Source organism: Vicia villosa, linkage group LG5 (genome assembly GCF_029867415.1).
Source record: "Vicia villosa cultivar HV-30 ecotype Madison, WI linkage group LG5, Vvil1.0, whole genome shotgun sequence".
Lineage (NCBI taxonomy): Eukaryota > Viridiplantae > Streptophyta > Magnoliopsida > Fabales > Fabaceae > Vicia > Vicia villosa.
The window spans coordinates 130,904,751-130,921,845 of record NC_081184.1 but is presented as its reverse complement, the minus strand read 5'-3'; the positions used below and the strand labels follow the sequence as shown (position 1 = coordinate 130,921,845).

At 35.3% G+C, this 17,095-nt stretch overlaps 3 protein-coding genes across 4 annotated transcripts; 2 read left to right on the top strand and 1 right to left on the bottom strand.

Moving 5' to 3' along the window:
* The first annotated feature begins 172 nt into the window (after window positions 1–172).
* On the top strand, window positions 173–2,605 carry LOC131602500 (pyruvate kinase, cytosolic isozyme). The gene is made up of 3 exons (XM_058874630.1): window positions 173–507; window positions 722–1,183; window positions 1,458–2,605. Exons 1-3 carry the CDS (start codon window positions 280–282, stop codon window positions 2,268–2,270), a joined length of 1,503 nt encoding a protein of 500 aa, XP_058730613.1. The 5' UTR covers window positions 173–279; the 3' UTR covers window positions 2,271–2,605.
* A 5,206-nt stretch (window positions 2,606–7,811) lies between these two features.
* On the top strand, window positions 7,812–11,415 carry LOC131602499 (pyruvate kinase, cytosolic isozyme-like). Its single transcript, XM_058874629.1, has 3 exons — window positions 7,812–8,133; window positions 9,586–10,047; window positions 10,343–11,415. The coding sequence occupies exons 1-3, from the start codon at window positions 7,906–7,908 to the stop codon at window positions 11,153–11,155; spliced, it is 1,503 nt and encodes a 500-aa protein (XP_058730612.1). The 5' UTR covers window positions 7,812–7,905; the 3' UTR covers window positions 11,156–11,415.
* Window positions 11,416–12,067: 652 nt separating this feature from the next.
* LOC131602501 (uncharacterized) lies at window positions 12,068–17,095 on the bottom strand. 2 transcript variants are annotated; one of them, XM_058874631.1, is made up of 5 exons: window positions 16,665–17,095; window positions 16,382–16,575; window positions 15,107–15,425; window positions 13,886–13,982; window positions 12,068–12,655 (listed from the first exon to the last, which is right to left on the bottom strand). In XM_058874631.1, the coding sequence occupies exons 1-5, from the start codon at window positions 16,770–16,772 to the stop codon at window positions 12,618–12,620; spliced, it is 756 nt and encodes a 251-aa protein (XP_058730614.1). In that variant the 5' UTR covers window positions 16,773–17,095; the 3' UTR covers window positions 12,068–12,617. The 2 variants fall into 2 exon arrangements, with proteins under 2 accessions (XP_058730614.1, XP_058730615.1); XM_058874632.1 differs by having other exon boundaries at window positions 13,890–13,982.

The window sequence follows — 17,095 nt, the reverse complement described above, 5'->3', positions numbered from 1 at the left end:
AATTATTTACTCATGTTTTAATCAGTAACACCACTCAACATCGCAATTAGTTTTTTAAAAAACCAGTAACTATAGTTTTTTGTAATAGGAAAATAAATAAATAAAGTTGACCATTCAATTTTAAAAATAATATAGCTAACTAACTCCTGTCTCTATTTAAAACCAAAAACGACTGCGTCACTCTTATTTTCCATCACATTGCTGAATCGAAACGCAGGTCACACATTTTCGTCCCTTTTCGCATCCCTCACACAAACCAACTTTCTTCGTTGATCTCAGATGGCGACGGTTATGGCGGACAAGAAACCGAAAACGAAGATCGTCTGTACCCTCGGTCCCGCATCCAGGTCCGTTCCCATGATCGAGAAGCTTCTCCGAGCAGGCATGAACGTCGCTCGTTTCAACTTCTCCCATGGCTCCTACGATTACCATCAGGAAACCCTAGATAACCTCAGAACCGCCATGGATAATACCGGTATCCTCTGCGCCGTCATGCTCGACACTAAGGTATGGAATAATGACCTAATAATATCGATCTATTAACGGTGTATCCATTATTACAATTAGATTTAAATTTCTCATTGATAAGATGATTTGTGCATATTGTGTTATGTATCTTGCATTGAATGCTGAATTGGTGTGAAATGAATACAAGGTGTTGCTATTGTTGTTGTATTAATGAAATGAACATGGCATTGTATTTATTTACATTGTTTTGTAGGGGCCGGAGATTCGAACTGGATTTCTCCAGGATGGGAAGCCGGTCCAACTGAAACAAGGTCAGGAAATAACCATTTCGACGGACTATAGCATAAAGGGAGATGAGAATACGATTTGTATGAGCTACAAAAAGCTGGCTCAAGATGTGAAGCCGGGGAGCGTTGTACTCTGCGCTGATGGTACCATATCTTTTAAGGTTTTATCGTGTGATATAAAAGCGGGTTTGGTTAAATGTCGCTGTGAGAACTCTGCTGTTCTTGGTGAGAGGAAGAATGTTAATCTGCCTGGAGTTATTGTGGATCTTCCGACTTTGACTGAGAAAGATAAGGAAGATATTATGGTTTGGGGAGTTCCGAATAACATTGATATGATTGCACTTTCTTTTGTTCGAAAAGGTTCTGATCTGGTGCAGGTTCGGAAGTTGTTGGGGAAACACGCTAAGAACATACTTCTCATGTCCAAGGTATGGTGTTTTGTGGGTTCCTAATTTTATTTCATAAAAAATGATTGTTGAGCTGGTTTAAAAACAAATTAAGTTATGAATAAAGATATGATATCATTGAGATGCTTATTGCATATACATTAATGTGTGTTATTGAATGTCATCTAACAAAATTTGGGTTGTTCTTTAGATTTCGGTTCCTACTGATATTTGTTATCTAGTTCTGGTACATATTGTATTTAATTACTTATTTCTGGTTACTTTTTCTCTTTGTTGCCTCAAATGAATATCGCAGGTTGAGAACCAAGAAGGGGTTGCAAACTTTGATGATATCCTTGCAAATTCCGATGCATTTATGGTGGCACGTGGTGACCTCGGAATGGAGATTCCAATCGAGAAGATATTTCTTGCACAGAAAGTTATGATTTATAAGTGCAATATCCAAGGAAAACCTGTTGTTACTGCAACCCAAATGTTGGAGTCAATGATCAAATCTCCCCGTCCAACCAGAGCTGAAGCTACTGATGTTGCCAATGCAGTTCTGGATGGCACAGACTGTGTCATGCTTAGTGGTGAAACTGCTGCTGGAGCTTATCCAGAACTTGCTGTTCGAACTATGGCTAAAATATGTGTTGAAGCTGAGAGTACCATTGACTATGGTGATGTGTTCAAAAGGATAATGGAGCACTCACCAGTACCCATGAGCCCATTGGAGAGTCTTGCTTCTTCTGCAGTTAAAATGGCCAACTCAGCTAAAGCAGCAGTTATATTGGTTTTAACTAGAGGAGGAAGTACTGCAAAATTAGTGGCTAAATACAGGGCAGGCATGCCAATTCTTTCTGTCGTTGTTCCTGAGATTAAGACTGATACCTTTGATTGGTCCTGCAGTGATGAGGCCCCTGCCAGGCATAGCTTGATATTCCGAGGATTGATTCCAGTACTAAGCGCAGGTTCTGCAAGAGCTTCTCATGCAGAAACAACAGAAGAGGCACTAGACTTCGCCATTCAGTATGCTAAAACAAAGGGTCTCTGCAATAACGGGGATTCTGTGGTGGCTCTCCATCGTGTGGGTGTTGCATCGATCATCAAAATCTTGACTGTGAAATGATCTCCCATTAGAAGTTCTTCAGCTGCTTTTGGCAATTTTGATAGTGGGAAAGAAGTCTTTTCATATATTTTTCATTCTTAATTGGATGCAGAACATCAATCAGAACTTTTCTTATTAAGGATGTTCCCTGTTTTATAATTATCCATATGTCACTGTTTCTTAGTCTTGTTATTGTTGTCACTGTGGTAAGTGGCAACCGCCTTTCATTTTTGCTGCATGAAGCTTTTGTAAAATCTATAATGCAACCGATTTCTGGCTTCTCAGTTTTGGTTTGTTTTGTGGTACGTTGTTTGAGTACTAAATGTTTTGATAGAGAAAGTTATGATTGTTTGAGTACTATATGTTTTGATAGAGAAAGTTATGGTTGTTTGAGTACTATATGTTTTGATAGAGAAAGTTATGGTTTTGTGATTGAGTTCTTTGTCATCAATTTGAAATTTGAAGGGTCTATTATATCTTGTAAATTTGAATAAATTTAAATAGCATATGCAACAATAGAATAGTAATAATAAACCCTGGATTTGTTAAAGAGGTAATTATTATTTCAACACCCTAATTTTTAAATAAGAAAAAATTTAGATATAATTTTTTTAAGTGTTATTCAGGCTATTTTTTAATGAAAATATGACAAGCGTATAATTTTCTCATCCACATATACGATTTTTTTTTTATAATTTTTACTCCTTATATAATATTTAGATATATTTATCATATTTTCATTAAAAAATGAGAAAATGGGTCATGCACTGACAGTGTAAAATATTTTTACACTGTCAACCAATTACCACCATGCATCTAATTAAAACATTCTTTTATTTAAAAAAAAACTTTAATGACATGGCACATTCATGACTCCCTATTGGATGACAGTGTAAAATTATTTTACACTGTCAGTGCACTACCTTTTAACTCTTAAAAAATAGTATAAACCACATAAATTTTTTTCTTTTAAATATTCATTGAACATTTCATTTTATATATATCTCTTTCTCTATTTCATATCAACAATTTATCATATTTATCAAACTACTTTTTATATATTTTTCTCTATTTCAACGTGCAGAATTAATTTTCTTAATAATTTAGTTGTTATCTGAATTGCCGTTTACACCATGTCTTAGAAGGGTCCTAGTTGCCATATAGGTGCATTAATTCTGATTTCGATAGATGTCGACACCTAGGGATGGCAAACAGACCCAAACCCGCGGGGCTCACCCGCACCCGAACCCGAATCAACGGGTGAAAACCCGAGTTGACTGGGTTTGAGTTCGGGTTCGGGTGCCACCCGATATTTCAGGTGCGGGTTTGGGTAGTGTGAAACCCGCGCCCGAAACCCGAAATCACACCCGAATATATATATATATATATATATATATATATATATATATATATATATATATATATATATATATATATTTTATGGAAAATTCTAAGAAAATTGTAGGAAAAATATATTTTATGTATTTTGTTGCGGGTTTGAGTTTGGGTGAAAAAACCCGAACCCAACGGGTTTGGGCGTGGGTGTTATTTTGTCACCCGAATAGCTTTTGGGTTTGAGTTCGAGTTTAGGTGGTAATTTCGGGTGCGGGTTTGGATAGTATAAAACCCGCACCCGCGGGCACCCGTTGCCATCCCTATCGACACCAAGTGATTCACTTTTGGTTCATATCTTGGTGATACAATATTTTGATGCATTGTAAATCAAACTATTATAGTTTCTTTCATTGTGGCAATAGATATCCTCTCTATTTTTTTTTATCATTGTGACATACAATTAATATTTATTTAATTTTGATTATATAAAATTATAATAATAAAATTCTCAATTTCTTTTAAGAAATAGAGATAATCTTTACCCAATTAATATTTATTTAATTTTATGCACATAAAATTATAATAATAAAATTTTCAATTTTGTTTAAGAAATAGAGAGATACTTAGCAATGAGGCTTAAAAATATGTTCATTGACCATGATTTTCGGAAAAAATTGAAACACTGTTGAAGTTAAATTGTAACAACAAATTTAAGTATAGTTACAATTCTTCTACATTTTAGACGCGGTTGCTTTGCCTGCTAGTAACACGGAAGGTTCGTTTTTGGATATGTCTGACTTCGAAATTCTTAAAAGGTTTCGAATAGTTATCCGTCCTCCCAAAGCTCCTAATATAGTTGAGGTTATTTGGAAACCTCCTCCGGTGTATTGGACCAAAATTAATTGCGATGGAGCTTTTTCTTACGATCACTCCGCCTGCGGTGGCATTGCGAGAAATTGTAATGGTGATTTTTTGGGAGCTTTTGCTATCAATTTGGAGGTGTCTAATTCGCTCATCGCCGAACTTACCGTTGCAATGTTTGCTATTGAGTTCGCCCATGAGAGAAATTGGCATAGGCTTTGGTTGGAATCCGATTCCATGGTGGTGGTCAAGGCTTTTAATTCTCCTTATTTGGTCCCCTGGATAATTAGAAATAGATGGGTGAATTGTATAAATTTAATCACTAATTGGAACTTTGTGGTCTCTCATATTTTTCGGGAGGGTAATAGTTGTGCCGATGAGCTTGCTAACATATGTCTAATCTTACTGATTATTCCTACTTTGATTCAATCCCGACTAGTATAAGGACAGATTTTGTAAAGAATAGGCTCGGGCTGCCATTCTTTAGGTTCGTCAATTCGTGATAGAGTTTTGGTTGATGTCCCCTCTATCTTTTTGTAACAATCTTCTTATTTATATATAAATCTTCATTTAAAAAAATTTGTAACAACAAATCAAACAATAGAAGCTTGATCAAGTCAAACACATTGATACCGAGTTCTTAGATGGCAATGGAATAAATATGAAGCAATGAATTTTCAATATAAAGCGGACAAACTTGATACTAGCATTTTCTCAAAAAAACATTCTATCATACTAATTGCATTTTAGATCTTATCATCTTTTTTTCTTTTTATTTCTCTTATTACTCTATACCTCTTTTAATCTTATTTTCTCTCTTTATTATAAAGTCATTTTATTTTGGAGAGAGAAAAAGAAAGTGGAATTAACCGGGATAGAGAGAAATAGAGAGAAAAAATAGATGATAAGATTCAAGTCCGACTAGTTGTTATATAGTGTGAAATTAGTCAAATCCAATCAAACAATGAAATAAGTCACTCTAAAAGTAATAGCTTAGATTGGGCAATACCATGGTCACGCCACAAAAAATGCACTCGAGCATGCTCGATTATTAATTCGAGACCGCGTAATTAAGATCATATCATGATTGGTCTACAATTGGCATTCGAGAGAACAGTCTAATTAGAGGGTTGGGTTGTAGAAACCTTAATCCTCCTCTTACAAAGACTAACTTATAGCTGAGGTTTAGGTACACTATTTTTAACCCTAAAAATCTCGTATTCATGGCTCTTACTTACTTGGCTGTCGGAGTGTTTGCAAGCACATCATCCCCTTTGTAGGGTAGTCAATATCCTCGACCACTAATCTCTCCCATAGATTGTATATCTAAGTCTAGTAAGGATTAGTGGATACATTTGCAGGTAATGAACTAAACAATTTTATCACTCTTTTACTCTAAGATCCATGGCCAACACGAGACAAGGCCGACACATTGAGACCACCATTATCATAAACCCATATCTTAATCAAGTCAACGACATAACCACTTGTGATCATTTGCCATAACACCTTTGAATCATCCACGAAATTAAGTGGTTCTTTTATGCCTTTTAGGAATTCAGAAGGTTTCTCTTTCTATTAGAAGGCAAGAGACAACCCTCCCCTTTTAAAACCTCTTGGATGCGTTTTAATAACAATCCCAGGTCATTGTCGCCTAAGGCGAGTGTTTAAGTCACATTGAGAATGAAAAACATGAACTTCAATTGCTTCTAATTAAGAAACATGACACATACCAACATGCGACAACATATCACAAATAGGTGGCATTCTCCATCCCATTCCAGCTCACAATTCTATGTCCTCACCATTGTTACATGCCTACATTTCCTAGACCTATATCTAAGAGGAAATGAAGGAATAGTCATGATAGGTTAAATCCACAAAAGATCACTCACCGGATCCAAGAGGAGACATGGTCATTATAATAAAGGTCATAAAATATCCCTCCTTTGAAAGTGGTTTTTCGTCACCATGACATTGTTGCTACAATTAATATTCCTCTTTCGAGAGATTCTAGATTGAGGGAGAACTTCATTGGCTTCACACTTTTACCAATCAGGTAAACAAGTATCTAGTTACAAAGTCTCTTCAAAAACCCTTGTGAGAATAAGGAGTAATGGGTAAGTGAGAATGAATTGAATCATACATTTTTATTCACGTGAGACGCCTTATATATGAAAGTTGGTTCATGTATTTGTGATTCACGACTTGAAATGTGGAAGACCGTTGGAGGACATCGAGCGGTTGCCAGAGATCTTTAGCCTAGATTAAATGTGGAATCTTGCAACATAATTAGACTACACATTCTTCATTTTAACGGAATGATCTTGAACTAATGATTTGACTTTTTTTAATCAAGCCTTGGGCGGACTTAAAACATATGTCTTACTATAAGAAGAGGTTGGGGATTGGGTACCAGTATATGAATGACAATTTGGCCCATCCCTAGTGGGTATCCACAAAAATATCCATAATGGGTAGGGTAAAAACCCACATAAATGGGCATGACACGGTATCAGATAATTACCCACTTAATTAAGTGGGTATGGGTGCGGGTATGTGCAACTTAGTATCCAACCTGCCCCATACCCGCACAACATATATATTTATATTTTGATTTATATTATCATATTAAAATAAATGTCTATAAATTTTCAAAAATACATCGATGTTAAACCATTACACATGTAACATAAGTATTAATTTATTTCATAATTTAACAATAAGTTTTTTGAAAACATTTAAATATTATTAAAAATTTAAAACAATATAATATTTTATAGTTGAAAATATTTATTTTTTATTAGAAATGCAGGTAACAGATACATCTATGAGTACTTACATACCTAGAGAGTATGAGTACGGGTGCTAAAGTTGTTACCCAAACGAAAATACTCAAATACGGATATTTATTTCAACCGCGAGTATGAAAATGGATACTATAGTATCCTATCTATACCCTGCTCATTGCCTTCCCTATTTGAGTACAATAATTGAGAGATGGTAATATTATAATCGTAAGCGGTGATAATGTATTATTAGATTAAAAAATCAATAAAATCCAAAAATCTTAAAACATTATTTTAAAATTGAATCGTGTGGAGCATCTAATGCATTCCAAGCTAGCCATTATCTTATTATTATAAATTTAAATAAATAAATGATAACTTTAACAATGATGCAAATTATATGTATAAATAAATTAAAAAGAAAAACAAAAAATAGTAAACATATTTTAAAAAATTAACACAAGATATTTCTTTTTTTAAAAAAATGACAGTTAATGTACCATGGTTGATTCCTGGTCAAGAAAAGATACTTTGGTTGAAAACACGTAGTTGGCGTGAGACTCTCTTATAGAATATAAAAACCATTTCTATTCTATTCTATTTCTATCTGAGAGTCAAAGAAAGCGTAACAAAACTCAACAAAGGCAAAACAAGAAATTCTCCGATCTACGATGTCGACGGTTGTAGCAGAAACCAAACCCAAAACCAAGATCGTGTGCACGCTCGGACCTGCATCTAGGTCTGTTCCGATGGTTGAGAAACTCTTGCGAGCAGGTATGAACGTCGCTCGCTTCAACTTCTCCCATGGCTCCCACGAGTATCATCAGGAAACCCTAGATAATCTTAGAGCCGCCATGGAGAACACCGGTATTCTCTGCGCCGTCATGCTCGACACTAAGGCACGATACTTACTTCTACTTTATTTATTATACATCTTGAGTTTCCTTTGATAACCGTCGATGTTTCTGATTTCAATAGAGTAAGATAATGAACTTAAGATAGTTGCTACTTGATCTCTAAACATGTTTGGATAAGATCAAATTTAAGCTGTTAATAGTGACCTTACAAACCGTACATGGCTGAACGATAAGATTAGGTCTTGACTTGTATAAAAAGATAAAATAAAGTCAAATTGTTTGCATATAAGCTATAAGCTGTTTTTATAAGCTATCTTCCGGAGTTTATGGAAAAAAGCCGAAAATAACTTATAGACCTTTTATAAGTTGTTTCTTATACTTTTATAAACAGTCTAACAAGTTTGTGTGAGATCTATAGACAGAGTTATCAAACCTGGGAATAGCGGCGCCATCCTCTCGGGAGAGCGGCGTGGAGCGGTGGCTGGCTGCTACGACGTACCAGTTTGTGTCTCAGTTTGAGATAGTGTCTGCTTTTTGGATTTGAGCGGATCCGGGAGCGGGGCATTTCCCTGCCCGGAGTGGATTTCAGTCCACTGTCTGTTTTGAGTGCGAAAAACCATATTTACCTTTAAAAGAAATAAACGTTGGAAGAATTTTTCTGGAATGTCGCCCAGTTTTCCCTGACTTAGAAATCAAAGGATTCGTCTTCTCGCTTCCTCACGCGTTTCCCCTTGATTCTCATCACTTCCACCCTTAACTTAGAAAACTCTCTTTCGTCTTCTCACTCTGCCGACCCCTCTCTTCTCAGATAGGTTTTTGAAAGTTCTTACTTTTCATTAGAAATATGTTTTATTGTTATTATTCATATAATTAGTCCAAAAAATAACCAAGTAGTGTTTATCCCGGTGTGTGCTATCCCATTTTTGGTGTTGGCCGCTCTGCTTTGTTATTTGGAATTGATAACTCTGCTTATTTATTAAAGCTCAAATAAGGCAATTCTAATAGATTTAAATGGTTGTAAATCTATTATTGCTCTATGCCGGACTAATAGTAATACTAGAGCATCTGAAATCCCTGGTTGTTACTCAATTCTTAATCTTAAAGTGAAGAATCTGTTTTTGATGATTATTTGTCATTTGAGGTAGATGACATGAATGCCACATATAAGAATTCATTGTAGAAGATGTAGGGTGACTTGTGGGACTCGTTTTAAATTCTTAAATAGGTGTATTGATGGAGTGGAAAATTTCTAAGGTTCTTATAACTGATCTAGTATAGTAGGGCTCATGAAAATGAAGTTAATTTGATAGTGTTCACCATTGGAGATGTTATAAGTTTCTAATCAAATAAAAGGTGAAAAGAAATAATCTTCTTTTCAATCATACATGGATGCCTAATATTAAATTTAAGTAAAAGACGCAGCAATGCTCTATATTTTAGTTCCTTCATGGTGTACCTTTCTTTTTATGTATTTACTTACTTACACTGCTGCAGGGGCCTGAGATTCGAACTGGATTTCTCAAGGATGGCAAGCCTATCCAACTGAAACTAGGCCATGAGATAACTATTTCAACTGACTATAGCTTAAAGGGTGATGAGAAGACGATCAGTATGAGTTACAAAAAGTTGGCTCATGATGTGAAGCCCGGGAGTGTCATACTCTGCGCAGATGGAACCATATCATTTACAGTTTTATCATGTGACAAAGAACAGGGTTTGGTTCAATGCCGTTGTGAGAATTCTGCTGTTCTAGGAGAGAGAAAGAATGTTAATCTGCCTGGAGTTGTAGTGGATCTCCCAACTTTGACTGAGAAAGACAAGGAAGATATAATGGTTTGGGGAGTTCCCAATAAAATCGACATGATTGCGCTTTCTTTCGTTCGAAAAGGTTCTGATCTGGTGCAAGTTCGGAAGTTGCTAGGAAAACATGCTAAGAACATTCTTCTCATGTCAAAGGTATGTGAATATGGTATATTAAGGATTTCTGGTTTTATTTCATGGAAATGATATGTGATTTTTGATTAGTTTAAAAATGTTTTTAAGAGTTCTGAAATATACATGATCACATGATGTCATAGATATGTTTATTGCATCTGCATTGATGTATGTATTGGCCGTCATCTAACAATATTTTGGATGCTCTTAAAAGAAAACTATATTTTGAGTTCATACTGATACTTGCTATCTCGGGTGCGTCTTATGTTTAACAACTAGTTACTTTTTTTCTGTTACTTCAAAATGAATATGGCAGGTAGAAAACCAAGAAGGGGTTGCAAACTTTGATGATATCCTTGCAAATTCAGATGCATTTATGGTGGCACGTGGTGACCTTGGAATGGAAATTCCAATAGAGAAGATCTTTCTCGCACAGAAAGTGATGATTTATAAGTGCAATATCCAAGGAAAGCCTGTTGTTACTGCAACCCAGATGTTGGAATCAATGATCAAATCTCCCAGGCCAACCAGAGCTGAAGCTACTGATGTTGCCAATGCAGTTCTGGATGGAACAGACTGTGTGATGCTTAGTGGTGAGACAGCTGCTGGAGCTTATCCAGAACTTGCTGTTCGAACTATGGCTAAAATATGTGTTGAAGCTGAGAGCACCCTTGACTATGGAGACGTATTTAAAAGGATAATGCAGCACTCACCAGTGCCTATGAGTCCATTAGAGAGTCTAGCTTCTTCTGCTGTTAGAACAGCCAACTCAGCTAGAGCAGCTCTCATATTGGTTTTAACTCGAGGAGGGACTACTGCAAAGTTGGTGGCTAAATACCGGCCAGGCACACCAATTCTCTCTGTTGTCGTTCCTGAGCTTACGACTGATACCTTTGATTGGTCATGCAGTGATGAGTCCCCTGCAAGACATAGTTTGATATTCCGAGGATTGATTCCAATACTAAGTGCAGCCTCTGCTAGAGCTTCTCATGCTGAAACAACAGAAGATGCAATAGAATTTGCCCTTCAATGTGCCAAGACAAAGGGGCTCTGTGTTAACGGGGATTCTGTTGTGGTTCTGCATCGTGTGGGCACTGCATCAATCATCAAAATCTTGACCGTGAAATGATCTCACAAAATTAAGTATTTATCTGTTTTTTGGCAACATATTTTTATGATGGGAAATAATGAACTCATATATTATACCATCTCCAATCTACGTTGGATGCAAACCATCAATTAGATGTTGTTATTGGGGTTTCCCCTATTTTACACGTCTCTGCATATCCCGTTTCCTTATTATTGTTGAGACAAGTTATGAACTCTTCATTTTTGAGATCATGTATGAATCTTTTGGTACTAATACGGCCAGCTTTTGGCTTTTGCTTATTTTGCCGAATTAATGCAATTTATGTCTTGATTCCGAAGTGTATGATTATTTTGCCGAATTAATGATTATGTTTATGGTTTCATGTTTAATTATGTTTATGGTTTCTGGTAAATTTCCGGCATATTAGAGAATAAATTGAAATATTTTCATATTTATCTTACAATCCTATAGTTATGAAACGAATTTCCTGCATTTTAGAGAATAAATTGAAATATTTTCATATATGTTTTACAATCCTATAGTTATGTAACACTTGTTTCACAGAAAGTGAAAGCAAGCTAGCTCGTCAACTTGGATCGTCAGTTTCAAACAAAAAGTGCCAACACTTGTTTTCTCTGTATTCCGGCATAGCCTAAAGCCCAAAAGTGAGCGCCTGCTTTGACCTTTTCATAAGCAACGAATAGTGCATGATATTTGAGTGTTTAACTTCTTTGATGAAAGACTTAAAGCCTTAATAATAATAGAAAATGTGATAATCAAGTAGTGACCTAGGTGATGACTACTAAAACAACCACTACTTATGCAATACTGTCAAATATCAAATCTCTGTTGAAACTTAATCCGACATGAAATATCAAGTTAAAGGACTTTGAATTTGTCAGTGTAGATTTTACCATTATTTTTATTTTATCCTCAAAATCAATGTTAGTATTGACTAGTAAATGTAACATATTCAAAATTACTACGCTTGCTATTCAATTCAATATGAACACTAACTGATTTCATAGCACCTTTAATATCATATATATCCTCATGGTATAGTTCTAAAAAATAAAAAAATGAAAAAAAGCCCCCCTCTTGACTATGGATTCACTAACTAGACTCCTAAAATTACTGCAGAAGAAAAAGGCAAGAAAAACCCCGGAACAAATTCTAGGCATATTTTCCACCTACATGCAGCATTCCAAACTGCTTGCTCGTATGCAGATCTGTCAAAAACGTATATATTGGTTTCTTAAGCTCAACTTCGGACATATTAGATAGGCAGTGGTCATCAAATATTTTGGAGTTTCCACATATTGGATTGAAGGAAAGACCTTGGATGTCATTTTCGTCGTAGAATGCACCAGTGGCATGCCTATCTTTTGTGCCAAAACATTTACAATGAGAAGTTTGTCAACAGATGCATATGATACAATACCCACTCCCAAGCTGCTGCATATCAATACAGAAGTGAAAGTAATGCATTTCGGTCTCTATTTTAAGCAAGTTCCATCTTGTGATTTATACATTCTCTTCCTGCAAGGATAAAAACACACAAGTTACCAACTAGACAGCTCTGATTTGGGTGGGTAAAAATGTCGGTAGATGACTGGACATGCCATCAACTTTTAAGTAAGAAACAAATGTGAGAAATACGAAGGGATGATCTTATTCTATTGAAACTGTATTTATACACAATAGATATACGGTACCAGCAAACAACACTACAAAGAATGGCATAGTGCAATCTTGCACATCGAATAATTTCGGAGGTCATTCCATTTATATTATCTTCATTTAGTTAACTTTTTTTTTCCAATTTCATGCTTCGTCATTCTTGATTGAGTGAACAAGAACTTAAGGGGCAGACACCTAACCAAATCTAATCATAGTCTGACACCAATCTCGATAGGAATCATGTCTAAAATAATGAAGTTAAGGATAGGCTATTAACTATTCTGAAGAGTAATATCAGGGTCAGGGTAGAAGTAACAGGAAACCAAGGTGATGGTAAATTGCAATGTCCTCGGGACCAGGCTTGCACCAGTCAGCAGTCATACTGATTGTTGAAAATTAATAAAACAAAAAAATGGAGAAAGTAAAGACAATCATAGCATTATTAAGAGAGTACTCTAGGAAAAGACATCTGAAAGCCTTGGCAAGTTGGCAGTGAGTTGTTATTAATGCACATAAGATTACGAGGAAAACTAGAACATAAACGTAAACATAACTCCCCATCAAAAAGACCATATAAAGAAGACAATTGACTAATTTTGCCTTAAATCAACTTTCAATTGAAGGAAATCACTTAAGCCCTTAAAAATATGACCTAGAATCCAATATGTGGAAACTCCAAAATAAACTAGAACACAAGAAAAGTCGTTGGAATAAAAGCATAACTGAAAGTATAAGTTGTTTCACAATTTACACATAGCAGGTCCCTGCTAGGCATGATAAAATTGCACTTAGTAAACTTTTCTTCTTAAAGTATATCAGAGTATAACCCCGAACACGCTATGATTACGACAAACATCTAAACTGACGACAGTTTAAGTTTTTTTTTTTTTTTTTTATAAAAACAGCATAAATGAATAACATGTCACAGCAGACATCCATCAGTGTCATTCAGTAGAGTGTGTAATAGATCAAAATTCTCAGTAAATTTTTAATATGAGATCAGGGTAAAAGAGGTTCTAGGCAAAGTAATAGATTGACAGTACTGCAAAAATTGAGTAGACTACAAAAGGGTATGTAGTAAGAAAATACCTACATTCACAGCCTGAAAAGATCTCTCGGTGGATATCTTCTGAGAAATTCCAGTGGCTGATGTTGACCCATTCTGGGCATTGTCATGATAGGGCGTCTAGAAACAACCAAACAAATGAAATAGATAAAGCCGAATGAAGTTTATCAGAACAGTAAGAAAATGAATAAAATATTAAATTAAATAACTATAATGAAGGTTCCTAGAAAAAAATTACGAGAGATATCAAACCCTTTATGTGGGAAACCTAAAACTGTTGGAAGGAGTTGGGTGCTCCTTTCAGTCCTTTGAAACATGATACCTATAAGCAGAGCGCTCCTCGCGGCATCAAGAAGAAAAAAGTGTGAAACTTCATCACTTGATTGCATAACATGTGACTAACAAGCTGGGGAATGAGTAAAAATTGATTGGTTTGATAAATCAGGCAGAACTTTTATCCTTCTTTGGAATAGGTGTAGTTCAAATCCCAACGATGAGAACTAGAAACCTAAGGGTCACTGTAAAACTTAATGTCCTCGATAAAGCTTTTTTTTCTTCCTTGTCCTTGTCATCAATGAATTTCCAATAAAACTTATAGGGTTTTCAAAAGAGGTAGAGTGGTAACTACAGGTTATACAGGACTCTATTACCAGTTTCATCTATCTTTATTCATTTACCCAGTAGAGAAGATCCATACCCATACACTTCTTACCCAAAACTCGCTTCTAGGTTAGTTTTCCACAACTTACCTCAGGACCAAGAATAACTCCTATACAGTTATTTTCTTATCATTAGAGAAAACAATATTAATACTTTTGAAAAGTCTGCTGTGTCCCTGTTGGCACTTTATTGACCACTGGATTGTGCAACAAGATTTAATCCAATACTGAATATAACTGCCAACAAGTTAGGGTACTGGTACATTTGAGATACCAGAGCTGAAAATTTTGCCTCCCTGTAGAGTGGTACGGTCTATTTAGCACGACAGTTCTGATGGAAGGCGTGTCTGGTGTGTGATGCCTGTCAGTGTCCGACACCAATAAATGTGATTACGTTCAATTAATTAATTTCTTCAAATTTTTACCAGTGTCAACATGTTAGTGTCATGTCTAGTATACACGTCTATGTCAGTACTTTATAGGTTACGGGTAAAATTGCGAAGTGTAGCGTCTAACAATACCAACCGAAAATTAATCACTGAAGCAAACATAAACATATATAGTTTTGTGAAAAAATTAGCCTACCCCGCATGTAGATTTGTTTTCTTGATTATCTTCAAACAGGGATGAGTAGTATGCCGGATCATATATAGAGCCGCCAAGTATCTCATTGGAATTTGAGCATTGCCTCGCTACTGCAGGTGTCGCAGGACTCAAAAAACTACTTCGTAAGTCATAGTCTGCTGCTCGAGAAGCTGTGTCCATGTAGGATGCACCCAGCCTATAAATTTGAATCCATAACAATGAGGATGATAGCCTCACTATAAAGCCAACAATTTGCATAGCCAAGGTAAGTTTCACAGAAAATATAAAAAACTTTGCATAACCGTCCGAAGAAATATTCCTGCAAACACACATAATGATTTTCATCAGATAAGAATCAAAATACAGTCATGATCATTTCTTTGATTCATACAAATATAGAAAATTGTTTATGTGAACATTCTATACTCTATTCACTCTATAAAATTGGTTCATATGAGCATATATTCTATATTCTGTTCACTCTATACTACAGTTACTTCATATTGATAAAAAGTCCTGGGGTGCAAAAAACATTGGCAGTGATGTGGCTAGAGTGCATTATGATGATAAAGAAAATCCACTAATCACAATAACCAAAGAACATCTTGCCATTGATGATCAAAGGATACTAGGAATAAAGGTTATCAAAGTAATCAAAGTATCCTGCAACCATACCACATCATTGGCATATGCTAACAGCAAAACTTGTTGAGATACTCAGCAACACTGATATTACACAACAATATATATATACATATATATATATATATATATATATATATATATATATATATATATATATATATATATATATATATATATATATATATATATATATATATATATATATATATATATATATATATATATATATATATATATATATATATATATATATATATATATATATTTTGTTACTTTTGAGCTTGGAATTGCATTTCTAAGGGCCTAGTATAGGCTAAAAATGGAAAATAGTAACAAAGCAGCTATTCTCAACGCCATGGAGTTGTGCTTATATTTGAAATTTCGACTGTAATATACACACCAAACAAGATAACTGGAACTGGGAAGTTCGATTCTGTTTTCAAGCGTGTTTCCAATAATCCATTCAAACAATCAACAGAAATGCCAATGTCATCTCTAACCAATTGCACAATATGAAATGCATATACATGGCAACCAAATTCTTGAATTGCTCTTAATTATAGTCTATATTACAACAAGTTCAAGAACATCAGCATAAAAAATAAAAGAAACGAAAAACAAACAACTCACCAAATTTCGCGAGTGAAGAGAATGAACCAAGAAATATCCAGCAAAATAGAGCAAAAGAGAAGGAAAGCATAGGTACGGCCAAGACTCTGACTACTACTCTCAATTGCAACCAACGCAAACAACGAAATCGCAAGATTTATAAGCGACACACCATTGTACGATGCTCCCAAGGATCCCAACAACGCGCAACCAATCTTGCATTTTTCAATACACACAATCATATCATCAAATTACATACCAAAACATTCTTGATTGAGGGAAAACGAAGGTAAAACAAAACTACCTGAATGTAAATGAGGATAACAGCGAAAGACTGAAGGCTATCGTAATCGCGAATCCATGGCTGTACACGATCTCTGAAATTGAAACAGAATGAACAACAAAGCATCATAAAAATTGAATGCGGGAGATGAAAATCAATCGGAATCGGAAGGCATTATCATGATCGTTGAGGTTTTCTTTCAGAGTTTCTTTTTTGTGCTCTCTTGTTGTTCTTGCTGGCGAGTAACGAGCGGTTACCAATTTTGGGAAGAAAATCTGTAGTTGAAGGAGTAGTTGGAAAGAGAGGTATCGGAATTGCAATTGCAAGTTCTTGGGATGAAATTATAACCCCCTTTCGACAATTCCACCTGTAAGTCTCTAACCAACTTTTTCCCTGCTGCTCTCTCTCTCTCTCTCACTAGCTCTAAGGGCAATTCTATTATGGAAAATTAT

Excerpts from the sequence above, each read along its gene's own strand:
- LOC131602500 (XM_058874630.1), top strand. The coding sequence starts at position 280 with ATGGCGACGGTTATGGCGGACAAGAAACCGAAAACGAAGATCGTCTGT. Across the intron at positions 508-721 it reads CCGTCATGCTCGACACTAAG|GGGCCGGAGATTCGAACTGG; the intron begins GTATGGAATAAT and ends ATTGTTTTGTAG. Across the intron at positions 1,184-1,457 it reads ACATACTTCTCATGTCCAAG|GTTGAGAACCAAGAAGGGGT; the intron begins GTATGGTGTTTT and ends TGAATATCGCAG.
- LOC131602499 (XM_058874629.1), top strand. The coding sequence starts at position 7,906 with ATGTCGACGGTTGTAGCAGAAACCAAACCCAAAACCAAGATCGTGTGC. Across the intron at positions 8,134-9,585 it reads CCGTCATGCTCGACACTAAG|GGGCCTGAGATTCGAACTGG; the intron begins GCACGATACTTA and ends ACACTGCTGCAG. Across the intron at positions 10,048-10,342 it reads ACATTCTTCTCATGTCAAAG|GTAGAAAACCAAGAAGGGGT; the intron begins GTATGTGAATAT and ends TGAATATGGCAG.
- LOC131602501 (XM_058874631.1), bottom strand. The coding sequence starts at position 16,772 with ATGATGCTTTGTTGTTCATTCTGTTTCAATTTCAGAGATCGTGTACAG. Across the intron at positions 15,426-16,381 it reads CTCTTCACTCGCGAAATTTG|GAATATTTCTTCGGACGGTT; the intron begins GTGAGTTGTTTG and ends GTGTGTTTGCAG. Across the intron at positions 12,656-13,885 it reads TTTTCAGGCTGTGAATGTAG|GAAGAGAATGTATAAATCAC; the intron begins GTATTTTCTTAC and ends TTATCCTTGCAG.